This window comes from Panthera leo, chromosome E3 (genome assembly GCF_018350215.1).
Source record: "Panthera leo isolate Ple1 chromosome E3, P.leo_Ple1_pat1.1, whole genome shotgun sequence".
Classification (NCBI taxonomy): domain Eukaryota; kingdom Metazoa; phylum Chordata; class Mammalia; order Carnivora; family Felidae; genus Panthera; species Panthera leo.
Window position 1 is genome coordinate 38,549,235 of NC_056694.1, and position 13,531 is coordinate 38,562,765.

At 44.4% G+C, this 13,531-nt stretch overlaps 1 protein-coding gene across 2 annotated transcripts; it reads right to left on the bottom strand.

The window, feature by feature from the left end:
• Nucleotides 1-1,187: 1,187 nt before the first annotated feature.
• LOC122210002 (olfactory receptor 1F1-like) lies at nucleotides 1,188-8,959 on the bottom strand. Of its 2 annotated transcripts, XM_042922360.1 has the most exons (3): nucleotides 8,883-8,959; nucleotides 6,974-7,624; nucleotides 1,188-3,196 (listed from the first exon to the last, which is right to left on the bottom strand). In XM_042922360.1, the coding sequence occupies exon 3, from the start codon at nucleotides 3,190-3,192 to the stop codon at nucleotides 2,239-2,241; it is 954 nt and encodes a 317-aa protein (XP_042778294.1). In that variant the 5' UTR covers nucleotides 3,193-3,196; nucleotides 6,974-7,624; nucleotides 8,883-8,959; the 3' UTR covers nucleotides 1,188-2,238. The 2 variants fall into 2 exon arrangements, with proteins under 2 accessions (XP_042778294.1, XP_042778293.1); XM_042922359.1 differs by lacking the exon at nucleotides 8,883-8,959 and having other exon boundaries at nucleotides 6,974-7,759.
• Between the last annotated feature and the right edge of the window lie 4,572 nt (nucleotides 8,960-13,531).

Here is a 13,531-nt window from a genome sequence, read left to right on the forward strand (position 1 = left end):
AGCCAAGCTAACCAGCAAAAGAAGAGAGAAGGCACAAATACTACTGTGAGAAATGAGAAAGAGGTCATCGCTGTGGATCCTTTGGACATGAAAAGGGCCCTAAAGAAATATCATTGTGAAAATTGATAAAAGGAAACTTCACTCTGAACGGAGTAGGGAGGCTTAACCTCCCCACTGTGTGAGAATGACAAGCTCTCACAAGCTGCCGTTGGCCATCAACCGTAGACCCAACAGGAAGACAGGCCTCATGAGTAGATACTACCGCCTACCGCAGCAGGAGAAAGAAAGGTTTTGTCCTTGCCTAGAAAGAACCAAGCCAGGGACAATCACAACTCAGCCAATAAGGAAGCACGACACTTCAGAACGCCATTTACTCCAATGGACTTTTTGCTTATGACGGCCCCTCCCAACTCCCCATCTTTCTCTATACAAGAGCAGTCCTCTTTGTCTTCTGGGAATGCCTGTGGTTTCGTCATTGCATGCTCGTCACTAATTGTAGTTCTCTTCTAGTTCCAGATAAACCCATTTTTGCTGGTAAGATAACTGACAGTTTTATGTTTAAAGTCAACCATATGAACAACTCTATGCCCATAAATTTTATTTCTAGGCAAGGACAAAAAGGATAAAAGGATGAAACAGGAATAAATAAAAATTATAAACATATATGCATCTAACTACAGGCCACCAAAATACATGAAACAAAAGCTGGGGGATTCCTTCAAAATTTCAAGGAACAGGTACTTTCCATCTTATTATGAAGAATTCCTGGATATGTTGACTAAAAATTGAAAATGTTACCATATATTCCATTTGGCAAACATATGGAGACGCAAATATGTCAATATAAAAATTACATGATAAACTCAGAAACACCCCCTGATTCTGAGTTCTGTCAGTGTTTATGCAAGATGTCATTTTGCCTCTCTCTCTGAAATGAAAGGAAACTACCCTATTTTCCTCTTCGTTCCTCAAAATCCAGAGCATCCTTTTCAGTGATGTTTTGACCAGTTTCAATATTGGTCAGGTTATGTTCTGCAATCACTTTCAAAATAAATTGAGTTATAATTTTATAGTAAACTTCCCTTACGTTTTATTTTAGAAACAGAATTACTAGTCAGCAGATTTTGCTAGAACAACTTGATGGAAATATATCAGTATAGCAAAATACAATTGTGGAAGACTATACAGCAATTTTGAAAAGCTTTATTATAAAATTATAGTGGGAAATCAGGATACAAATTAGTAACTATGTAAAATATCTCAGCGCACTGACATAAACTGAAGGCAGTGTGGAAAAAAGATGCAGTTCATTGACACAGTGGAGATTTTCGAAGATATTCTTGTGTATCTCACACTTATTCCTGCTGTAATGCTGTGTGACCCAGAAAGCTCAGATAAGAAAATAACAAATAATTAGCTCGAATTCGTGGCAGAATTAGGGCTTCTTGGAGCCCTAAATGAACCCTTCCCTTTCCTACCCCCACCGGTCTGAGCTTCCCGTAAGATGTACTCTTATCTCTGCGTCTCTGTTGTGAGAAAGACAAACCAGTCCCGACACCCAGGAGATGGCCTGGCACTCACAGATCGATGCCATGTTCTCAGGATGAACACAACCACAGTACCACACGGGGCCGCTCTGTGACTGACCATCATGGAGCAAGACAAAGAGAGACCACTCTGTAATCATGTCCGAACACTGTCCAAGCCACAAAAATGACCAAACTCCCCCTATGTTGGCTGATACGAATTAATGCTACTTCTCTGCCAATCACAGTCTTGCCTTAGTCTAGTCTTCCCTCCTGGATAAAATATTTTAAGATACTCCATCAGAATCATCCCTACCATGTGACAGTGTGAAATCCAGAGCACAGACCCATTTCCTTAAATCCTCACTAAATTCACCTCAGACAACAAGCCTTTTGTAAATCCTGTCTAACACCTTCCTGCTAAGATGCCTCACAACTCCCGATGGTATGCATTCTCCCCTCTGAGCCTAATAAACCACACTCATTCAACAAGACATGTGTTGCTAGTGGGTTTGGGCTGCAGGGCACTAACAGGTGCAGTAAGTTATTTGGTAAAAGGATCTTGCTTTCCATCCTTAGCTGAAGAGGCTGTATCAAATCTGGTCTCCCAAGACAGACACTAGATGATTCTCTCACACGACAAATGCTGAGCTTTGCACAATAGAAAAAACAAATATGGTCTTCTTAGAAACTAGTTCCCTGCCTGATTTTCTTAGCCCATTTGATTATCAGGTAGAAAAATATTCAGAGCAACCACTTTTCCAAGAGCCCCTTTTATGTCCTTGTTCCTCAGGCTGTAGATGAAGGGGTTCAGCATGGGAGTCACCACCGTGAACATCACAGCAGATGCTATATCTGCCTCAGCTGAGTGTGAGGCTAAAGGGTTGAAATACACAGCAATGATGGTGCCATAGAAGAGGGAAACCACGGCCAGGTGCGAGCCACAGGTCGAGAAGGCTTTCCATCTTCCCTTCGTGGACGGGACTCTCAGGACAGCGCAGGTAATATGCACATACGAAGCCAGGATGCAAATAAATGGAGAGATCATGATCAACCCTGCTTCGATAAGAACCATCATCTCATTGAGGTGGGTGTCAGAGCAGGACAGTTTCAGGAGGGGAGTCACATCACAGAAGAAGTGGGGGATGGCATTGTCTGCACAGAACGAGAGTCGAGCCATCAGCAGGGTATGCAGTAGGACATCCAGGTTGGCAATGACCCATGACCCAGCAACCAGCAGGGCACAGAGCTGCTGGGTCATCTTTGTCGAGTAGTGTAAGGGGTGACATATGGCAACAAAGCGGTCATAGGCCATCACAGCCAGGAGGAAATTGTCCATGTCCATGAACATGAACACAAAATACATCTGTGTGAGACACCCAGAGAAAGAGATGGTCTGAGTCCCAAGGATGTGGTTGGCCAGCATCTTGGGGATGGTGGTCGTGGAGAAGCAGATGTCCACAAAGGACAGGTGGCTGAGGAGGAAGTACATGGGGATGTGCAGGCAGGGGTCCACGCTGATGGCCAGGAGGATGAGCAGGTTTCCCAGGACCGTGGCCAGGTACATGCTCAGGAAGAGCGCAAAGAGGGCCTGCTGCTGCTGGGGCTGCCTGGAGAGCCCGAGGAGGAGGAACTCGGAGACACTCGACTGGTTTGCTCCTCTCATGGGGCTGGACTCAGATGCAGAGAAGAGAGGCAGAGCTCAGAAACCTAGAAGTTCTGGGTTTGGACACATCAATCTAAGCTCCATCCAGCCACATGGTCACGTTAACGAAACCTGCATTAGAATTGCTCAGTCGGGATCCACCCCTGGTCTCTACACCCTGAGCTTCCAACTCCCAGTACTAGATGATGCTGGTCCCATTGCACTAATCTTTAAAATTGTATCAAATATAAAAACAACAAACAGGCACAAACAGAGCCCTTCTCTGCCATTATGTAATGTTTCTTCTAACATTGCCAGGCTTTCTCCCACTTCTTAGCAGCTCACAAAGATAAGTGAAACAGTTGATCATTACCGGGTTTATCTCAAGCTCTAGCTGATGGATTCAGGACTCTATTACTCCTTGGATCTGGGTTGTTTTTTTTTTTTTTTTTTTAAGTTTATTTATTTCAAGAGAGAGCAAGTGGGAGAGGAGCAGAGAGAGAGAGAGGGAGTGAGAGAATCCCAAGTAGGCTCTGCATTGTCAGTGCAGGGCCCGATGCAGGGCTAGAACTCACAAAACGTGAGATCATGACCTGAGCCGAAACCAAGAATCAGATGCTTAACCTACTAAGTCACCCAGGCACCCCATTGGATCTGGAAGGTTTGATAAAGAAAGCTCTTCGCATTAGTGGAAAAAATACACACACACATACACACATATATATGTATGTATGTATATATATATATATATATATATATATATATATATATATATATAATCTGTTATAATCCTACCTGGAAGAAGTTTGTACTGTTGTTATCAAGGGTTCTTTACCTTTGAGGAACCAAGCAATGCTCCTCTTTAATATAAGGAATGGAAAGTAGTGGAAATATTGGTAGATCCCGAGCAAGTGAGAAGCGGAGGTTCACGGTCTGAGCCCTCTGTGTAGAGAAGGATGTTGGGGAGGATCTAGAAACAGGTATTTACAGTGCCTTCCATGGGCATTGGGACCAGATTCCCTGAGAGCCTCGTTAGAGACAAGCAGAAATTAATTGTCCCACCTATTTCCTGGTCCCTGTGGACCCAACAGTGATGACAAAGTGTAAGGATTTAACCCCTGGGTCAGAACTTGGGAGACAAAACAATCTGGGCAGAGATAAGTCTCAGAGAAAATTCCCTGAGACCTCAAATTGCATCACCTTGCTGATCTGGGCTTATGCCTGTGGATGTGAAAATCTTATTGGTTAAAAGATTTTTCTTATTTTCTTAGGTCAGAAACTAGGGTTATTGCAGTGTTACCTGAGTGAACCCCTTTTTTTCTTTCATGTCTCGTCACTTGCAGATGGGGATGCCGGGAAGGGGTTCAGGGTAGCATTACGGAGTTGTACTAAGTCCTTTAAAGCATTTGGTGTAAAGGATAACCTGTTTGTAACTGGGGGGGTGGGGTGGGTAACAGATCAATCAGAGATGGCAGAGCACACCATGACTGAGAAACCCCAGGCTCCTGGAGTAGATGTTTTCACAGTGTCTTCCCAGCTCACAACGGATCTCCCTTTTCTGAAAACGGTCCCCTAATCCGAGCATCACAGGGGTGTGGAATCTAGCAGCCCGGTTTACACTCCAACACGTCCTGTCCAGTGATGATTCGTGACTGGCTTAGGGAACCTGGAACTGAGGCCGAGGACCTGTGGGTAATTCTCAGTGTTTCCTTCTTTTTCCTTTTCTCTTTTCTCTCCTTCCTTCCCTCTGTCCCTCCCTCCATCCCTTCCTCCTTTCTTCCCTTCCTTTACTTTCTTTTTCTCTCTGCCCCCTTTCCTTCTTCTTTCCTCCCCCCCCCCCCTTTCTTTCTTCCAGAAGTAGCTAGGGGAGGGAGGACTTGGCCTAAATATGTAAATCTAGAAGCTTGCAACTCTTTCCTAACTGCCTCACAGATGCAGAAGCAAAGTCTATAGAGAAGGGCAAAGAATGCAAACACAGAGAAAAGTAGAGATGAGCTGGAGACATGGCTATCCAGCTCAGAGTTCAAGACCTTTTCTGATGATTGGCTACATCGTAGCCTCACTCACAGTTCTTAGTTGCGAATGACAAAAATCAAGTCTCACTGAGGTAATCAGAAAAGGATTTCTTGAATGGATATCCTTCAAAAACACTGAGCAGGTGGGGAACGAGGCCCAGAAGGTCACACACCAACTATAATGGCCCAAATCACACCACAGAACTGGTTTGATTAGCACAGGTGTTTCTGCTGACGCCAAGCCGAAATGTTACAGTTCACGGCTCTGACACCGCTATCACTGGACATGGGATGCCACCAGCAGCACTTGGGAATCCACTTCCGGCAACGACTGCCACTGCTGGAAGAGGTCCTCCTGGTCTCCCCTTCTTCCTGTCAGAGGCAGGGTCAGGATACCTGATGGGCAGTCATATGCCCACATCTTAGCCGCAAGAGCAGCTGGGAAATGAGTTATTCAGGGTGTCCTGTTACGTAGGAAGAAGCTGGCTTTTTCTCAACCAGAATTATGAAGTGAGAAATTACCTAAGCTTGAGAAATGTCACAGAAGCTGGGAAGCCAAAAAGCAGGATAAATGCCCTCTAGAATTCACCCCTCCAGTTGCACACAACATTAACACATACCCCTCTTACCAATTCATGCTTCAGTAGAAGAGAAACTATCTGGCCTAAACATAATGCAACTATACTGCTCACAGTGTGGAAACAACTCAAGCCCATCAGTTACTGTATCCAGGCCCATAACGGGATCTCTGCTACTCCAATCATGTTCCCAGCGTGACATTCTATTACTTCTGAATCAAACTTGAAAGCCAACCAGTAACTACATATGCTACGTGTACGTAAAAGAGAGGAACGAAGGCAGAGAAAAGAAGAAGAAAGCTAGCTGGCAAAAATACATAGACGAAAACACAACACGGGAAGGAAGAAAATATGACTGGAAGTTGTAGTGTTCATTTCCACAGGTAGCCATGAATCCTTAGTTGATATTAGTAATTTTCCTTATCCACAATTTAGTTCACGTTCCCTTTGTCTTTAGCCAGCATCTTGGCTGTTCAAGTTTCGAAAATCTGATATAGTAAAAATTTATCATAATAAATAATATTAAAAAATAAAAATAAATAAATATAAAATAAAATCTGATATAGTCACCCAAACTTTCATGTCAGAGAGAGTTGACCTCTTTATGACCTTGCCCATATAAGATTATCTTAGTCTTTCATTAGCTGCCATCACAGGTCATGGCAATTCCAGAATCCTCTCCAGGAGATCTTTCCATCCATATTCCTCTCTGCTACCATCGTGTAGCAGCAAAACTATTTTCTAGTCATCGTCAAATTCATAACAATATTAGAATCTCTTTTTTGGTCAGTTTATCCAGCAGCAAAATGAGTCCAAATTGGCCAGCAAGAAGTCTCTTCAGAGCCCAGTGTTGCTGGGATAAGAAGCAAAATTGTGCAAGGAGATCATCAGGTATTACAACAAGGGGTGCGAGTCTACTCCTCCTACCTCTTGTTTCCTTGCCCCATAAATTCCTGGTTGGTAGAAAGTTCAGCAGATATTGTCCACTGGTATGAAACTTACACTGTATACTGAAAAACAGCACCCTAACCTCAACTGGTGCCCAAAGTGAGTCTTTAAAAGACCATTTCTCTATTCCATAAGGTCAATTGCTCCTGGCGATGGTGCACAAGTAAATACCATTGAATCACATGGACCCCAGCCTTATCCTTTCTATTAGTTATCTATTGTCAAGAAACAACTTAGCAACTTAAAACAGTAAACATTTACCTTACACAATTCCTATGGGTCAGGAACCTGTTAATGGTTTAGATGAATGGTTGTTCTCGACCAGGACTTGTCATGAGACTGCAGTTAAGTTGTCCGTAGGGACTCAGTCATCTGAATGCTTGACTGTGGCTGCAGGATGGTCCTCCAAGGCGGTGCCCTCATGCTACTTTTGGCAAGAAACTCAGTCCCTCACATGAACTTCTCCATAGAGACAACTTCATATGTCCTTGCAACAGAGTTAATCGGCTTCCCACAGAACAAGAGATTCGAGAGAGCAACATGGAAATCACAGGATCTTTTATGATGGAGCTCCTACCATCACACATCATCATTTCCACAACATTCTGCTGTTTGCACGGTGCTAAGGAGAGAATGGTTATGTCCCCAGCAAGTTCATAGACTGAAATCCTAGCCCCAAGGTGATGGCAGGGTCCTTAGGAGGCAGGGCCTTTGGGAGGTGATCCAGTCATGAGGGCAGAACCCTCACTAAGAGTATTAGTGCTCTTATAAAAGTAGGTCCGAGAAAGTTCCCTTGTCCCTTCCACTGTGTGAGGTTACACTGAAAAGAAAAGCCATCTATAAACAGGAAGTGGGCTCTCACCAGACACCAATGCACCAACACCTGGATCCTGGATTTCCCAGCCTCCAGAACTGTGAAAAAAACATTTCTGTTGTTTATAAACTACCCAGTCTAGGGTATTTTGTAATAGCAGCCAAAATGGGTTAAGACACAAAGTCAGGGGCACCTGGGCGGCTCAGTCGGTTGAGCATCCTTCTTGGCCTCAGGTCATGATCTCACGGTTCCTGAGTTTGAGCCCCACTTTGGGCTCACCGCTGTCAGCGCGGAACCCGCCCGCTTCGGATTCTCTGTCTCCCTCCTTCTCTGCCCTTTCCCCGCTCCCACTAAAAAATAAATAAACGTTAAAAAAAAAAAAAAAAAAAAAAAAAAAGGACACAAAGTCATCCTAAGTCAATGTGGGAAGGGACTACACACCAGGATCACTGGGGGCCATCTTGGCAACTGGTGACCACATTCCTTTTATTATAAAGTGAATTCCTTGCCTAGAAACTATGTTTGTGGGACGCTAAGCAGGTGGAATAGATTCATTCCTAATACACATCCTATCCGTCTTTAAACCTCAGGTTGACTAATGCCTCATTGCGTATATTAGTTTCCCTTTCCTGATTGCTTCTGTACACTCCCTGATACCTATGCTCACATAGCTTATCTACTTGTATCATAGCACTTTCATTATACCACCTTAAGTGACAAGGTGACTCAAGTGACCTGGAATGCATAAAGATCCTAAGTCTGACGCACAAGACTCACACCTTAACCTCTCCTTTAGGTCTGCAGTATAGGCCACCGTCTCCAGAACCAAACGCATTCATCAACATTGCCTTCTACACCAGAAATCACGCGAAGCTTAAAGCAGCAATTCGCAAACAGTAACGTGCACAAAAACCACCTAGGCATGTCGTTAACGTGAAGATTCTGATTCAGGAAGTATGGGATGCAGCCTGAGATTACGCATTTCTAGCCATCACCCAGGCTCTGCCTGGTCCTCGAAGAAAGAGGTGCCCTTACTCTGAGAAGGACCCGAGCCACCTGCACCCGTTCGTGCGCCGCTGGCTCCTCAGCCAACCTTGCCTTTTGAAAGGATATTCAAAATCGAAGTCAGACCTTGACCTCCCACAGTCCCAGCCTGTGGAAGTAGGAGACAGGAGTCGTGAACACCTGTAGCCCATCCCAACTGGGAAGGGCAGACGATCCCGCACAGCCCTAAAGGACTGGCGCAGGTGGGCTGAGGAAGGCTCATGGAACCCGCCAGTTGCCCAGGTTTGGTAGGCACCAACCGCAGAGTGCCTCTTCACGCCATTTCCGGGTAAAAGGGTCAGAGCCACTTACGGCAACGCACAGCCCCCACTCCACGCTGGACTTGCCAGCCCGCTGCACTTCGGAGAAAGACTACGCCGCACCTCCCCTCGGAGACTGCACAGAGCGGAGGCTGCGCAGAGCGGAGGCTCCGCCCCTCCCGTCTAATTGGGCAAGAGCCCGGGGGGCGGGAGCGACGCATCCTCTGATCGCATCCGTTTGAGGGCGTGTACAGCGCTTCCGGGAAGTGATACCGCCTGGTCCGCCTCTCCCGCGCTGCGCCTGCGCATGGCCTAGGGAGGTGCTTTTGCGCGCCTGAGTCTCCAGACACCCCGGATTGGGAGGCGGAAGTGCAAAATGTAAAGGGACCCAAAAAGTTTAGTAATCAAAGTAAATAATTCACCAATGCAGTGTTTTTTTTTTTCCCAAGCAAAGTTAACCGTTTAGCAAAGTATCAGAATTTTAAAGATACGATCAGTAAGCTGGCAGTTAATCTAATTTAAGACCTTCACTTAGTCAAGAGAAATTATCAAATAGGGCATTTCTCTCAGTTGAAACAGAGATAGGCAAAGGTTTTGAAAGCTTTACTGATGAGTTTACCTCTACTAAGTTAGTGTCAAAGATTAACACAGCCAGGCATTAAAGCTGTGAAAAACGATTTTATCCAGTAAATACTGACGGTAGGAGAAGGAGCTGAGCTCCATTCCATTCTCTGCAGAGGTGATTGGACATTTTAAAGGGAGAATGGGGAAGTAGGGAGAGGGAATGGAGGGAGCTTGAGCAGTCAAGGAAATGAAAAATTACAAAAAGCTGGGTAACGGGGTTGGTCCTTGTGAAATCCAAGCGGCTATCTTCAGGTGTTTCTGGAACTAGTTCATTCTTATGGCAGCCTTGGTTTTTCTGAGGCAGGCAGTAAGGGTACCTAGGGTGATACTAGGAATGTGGCCTTGAGATGTTAGATGCTGTGTTAGTGTTTGTTCAAGTCTTCTAGGTCAAAGTTGAGCACAGTCAAGGAGAGGGAGAAGTCAGACTAGAGTTTGGTCAAGAAAGGACTCTGTCCTTACACAAGTAAAATTGTAAAAGATATTGGTTTGGGTGTAATAAAATATTGTGGTTAAAATAATGTGAGTTTAGGGGCACCTGGCTGGCTCAGTTAGTAGTAAAAAAAAATTTTTTTAATGTCTATTTATTTTTGAGAGAGAGAGAGAGAGAGAGACAGAATCCAAAGAAGGCTCCAGGCTCTGAGCTGTGCTGACAGCTCAGAGCCTGAAGTGGGGCTCGAACTCACAAACTGTGAGATCATGACCTGTGCCAAAGTCACACTCTTAACTGACTGAGCCACCCAGGTGTCCCAGCATGGAGCCCACTTCACATCCTATGTCTCCCTCTCTCTCTCCCCGCCCCTTCCCCACTTTTGTGCATGTGTGCACACACTCTCTCTCTCTCTCTCTCTCTCAAATATTAAAAAAATTAATATACCTACTTTTAACTTTTTCAATATTTTTTCAACCACTTTAAATGTAAACAATTAACCATTAACACCTTTAAACCATTAACCATTGAAATACATTAAAACATGCATATCAGGCTTCATTAAGGTCTGATGTGATGTGGCAGAGAGCTGAGCCAAGCCCATCAACTCCTTTAGAAAACTTTTTCATCATCCTCTACAGTAACCTCCCCATAGTAATTCATTCATATAATCATTTATTTGGGTAAATAATTACTGAGCAACTCCCACATTGCAGATACCTTTGAAAAACCTGGTCCCTGCACTCACAGCCAACAGCCTAATTAGGGCAGGGAGAATAGGAAGAAAAACACAAAGTAATTCCCCGAGGGTACTGACTTTTGCTACTCATTATTCATGAAACATGCACTTTATATGTACCAGACCCAGGACCTAACACTGTGTATAAATGTGAATAATGAACCATTTCTTAATTCAAGGACCATATATATTCATGGTGGAAGACCCCAGAAGAATGCAGACATCTGCAGTAGAAGGTTGTACAGGTCCTATAGGAAGGATAAGGCAAGCAGTTCGATTGTGGTGTATTGGTTTTCTAGGCCTGCCATAGCAGAGTACCATAAATTAGTACAGAAATTTATTCTCTCACAGAGAGATAAATTTGGCTAGATGTCCAAAATTAAAGTGTTGGCAAGGCTGGTTCGTTCTGGAGACTCTGAGAGAGAACGTGTTTCATGCACCTTTTCAAGCTTCAGTGACTGCCATCAACCCTTAGTGTCCCATCACTTAGGATTGCCTGGGGTCAACAATCCTTAGTGATGCTTGTAGATGTACCACTCCAATGATTGCCAGTCTTCACATGGCAAAGGGTGAAGACTTTTCCCATCCCCGAGGGTCTTTGTGTCTAAGTGTCTTCACATGTGTTCTCTCTGTGGGTGGCTATGTCCAAATTTCTCTCTTCTTAGGAAGACACCAAGTCATTGCCGCATGGCCTACGCCAATTCTGTCTGAACAAATCTTAACTTGATTACATCTGTCAATACCCTACTTCCAAATAAGGTCATATTCATAGGTACTGGGAGTTAGGGCCTGAACATCTCTTTTGCCGAATGTGGAACACTATGGTAGGGAATAACATCGAGGAATGATAGGGAGGTAGAATGCAGAGGACTTAGTGACTGATTGGACCTGTGGGATTATGGAAAGCATAGGAGGATTGCAACGTTAATTGGGAACCATTCAGTGAGATAGGCAGTGCAGGCAGGAGAGAAATGTGTCTGCGCTTGGTGGGATGGATCATGGTGTGGAAACCACATGTGGTGCCCCATGGTGGCAGTGGAAACTTGACGGGTTCCACTTAGGAAATGTGGGATGTGAAGACATCCAGGTTGGACTCTGGATACACAGGTTAAGGGGAGGTCAGACCGATATGGCTTCGGAAGTCACCAGAACAAGGAGGTGGTTAGACACAAAGTAGATGTAATTTCCCAGGGACAGCGTATAGAGTGAAAAGAAATCCAAGTATAAAACCCAAGAGGAAAACAAATGCTTATGAGATGGTAGAAAAGGAGGAGGTGGCAAAACAAAGGGGGCAAAAAGACACAGTCAAAAACAAGCGTTTTAAGGAGCTAATGGGGTAGTGAGTTTTAAAAAGAAACAAATGCTAAACAAGGCCACATGCACAGAAAAATCAAGCAAAATGACTCAATAGCAACACTGTATTTTGCAAAATTATATCCTCAAATTAAAAAATACTGAATGTTTCAATAAATGGTTACTAATGTGGCAAATGGACTAGACCCTAGTGCTTAACCTTTTGTTACACAACAGGGTAGATCTGTTCTTTTCCTTTGTTGTCATTCTGCTACAATTATTAAAAGATGTCTCAGGTTGGGTTCTCAGAAGGCACATGCTTTTTGTTGACCTATTCAATGTTAAAGGTTTGCTTGTGTAATATGGGTCAGGAGCCAAGATTTTTATGGTGCCCAAGGTGAATAGTTTCTGTATGTGATCCCTGAACATCCACAATTTATAGAGGGCCCTAAGGGCAAAGAGGAAAAGCGGAGAGGAAGCAGCAATAAACAGACGACACAGAATCACGTACATAATAAGTCAAAGAGGAGTTTCCTGTGGGAACTCAGGAGAGAGAATGAGAATCTAAGCCTAGAGGAATCATCAAAGGCTTCCTAGGGGAAATATCGACTTGGATCTTGAAGGTTCAGAGAAGGTTTGGCCCTCGGATAGAAGGACTAGGCGCCCTGAACACATGACATAGCAAATGTTAATCTGTTTCTCCAAAATCAAAGGAACATCTTATGCTAAATATACTCCCATAAGGCAAGGCAATCAAATTGGGTGATGAGACACTGACACAGATTGTTTCTGCCCCCCCTCCCCGCCAAATTAATATGTTGAAACCTAACCCCCCAATGGGTAGTATTTGGAGGTGGGACCTTTGGGAGTTGACTAGGTCATGAGCTGCAGAGCCTTCATGAAGGGATGAGTGCCTTCATAAAACAGACCCCAGAAAGCTCCCTCACCCCTTCCACCACATGAGGACATAGAAAGAAAAACCAGGAAGCCGGCTTTCATCAGACACGAAATCTGCTGACACCTCGATCTTTAAGAAATAAAAGTTTGTCGTTCAAGCTACCCCAGTGTATGGTATTTTTGTTAGAGCAGACTAAACGGACTAGTGAGAGCACTAAAAATTATGAAGTGTTCTTTGGATTCTATGTGACGCTAAGAAATGTACCTTGAGCCAAAGGACGGGCTGTCTCAGCACAGGAACACTTGAGCCCAGAGAGAACCTCAGTGAGTGGTTTTCACCTCTATTGTTATTACCCTCAGTAGACATCAGATTTCCTTTTGGGGTTTCTAGGCTCACTCTTTTTTTTAAATGTTTATTTCTATTTTTGAGACAGAGAGAGAGAGAGAGGAAGCACAAGCAGGGGGAGGGGCAGACAGAGAGGGGCACACAGAATCCCAAGCAGACTTCAGGTTCTGAGCCATCAGCAGAGAACCCAACAATGGGGCTCCAACCCATGAACTGTGGAGATCATGACCCCAGCTGAAGTCGGATGCTGAACCGACTGAGATGCGCCAAGGCTCACTCTTGATAATGAGCAATCATCCAGTAACTCCAAAGCAGCATGATGGTCAACTCAGAAAATTACACTAGAACCTCCTGCAGACATTAAAGGGGAAAAAA

Coding starts and splice junctions, on each gene's coding strand:
- LOC122210002 (XM_042922360.1), bottom strand. CDS start 3,192: ATGAGAGGAGCAAACCAGTCGAGTGTCTCCGAGTTCCTCCTCCTCGGG.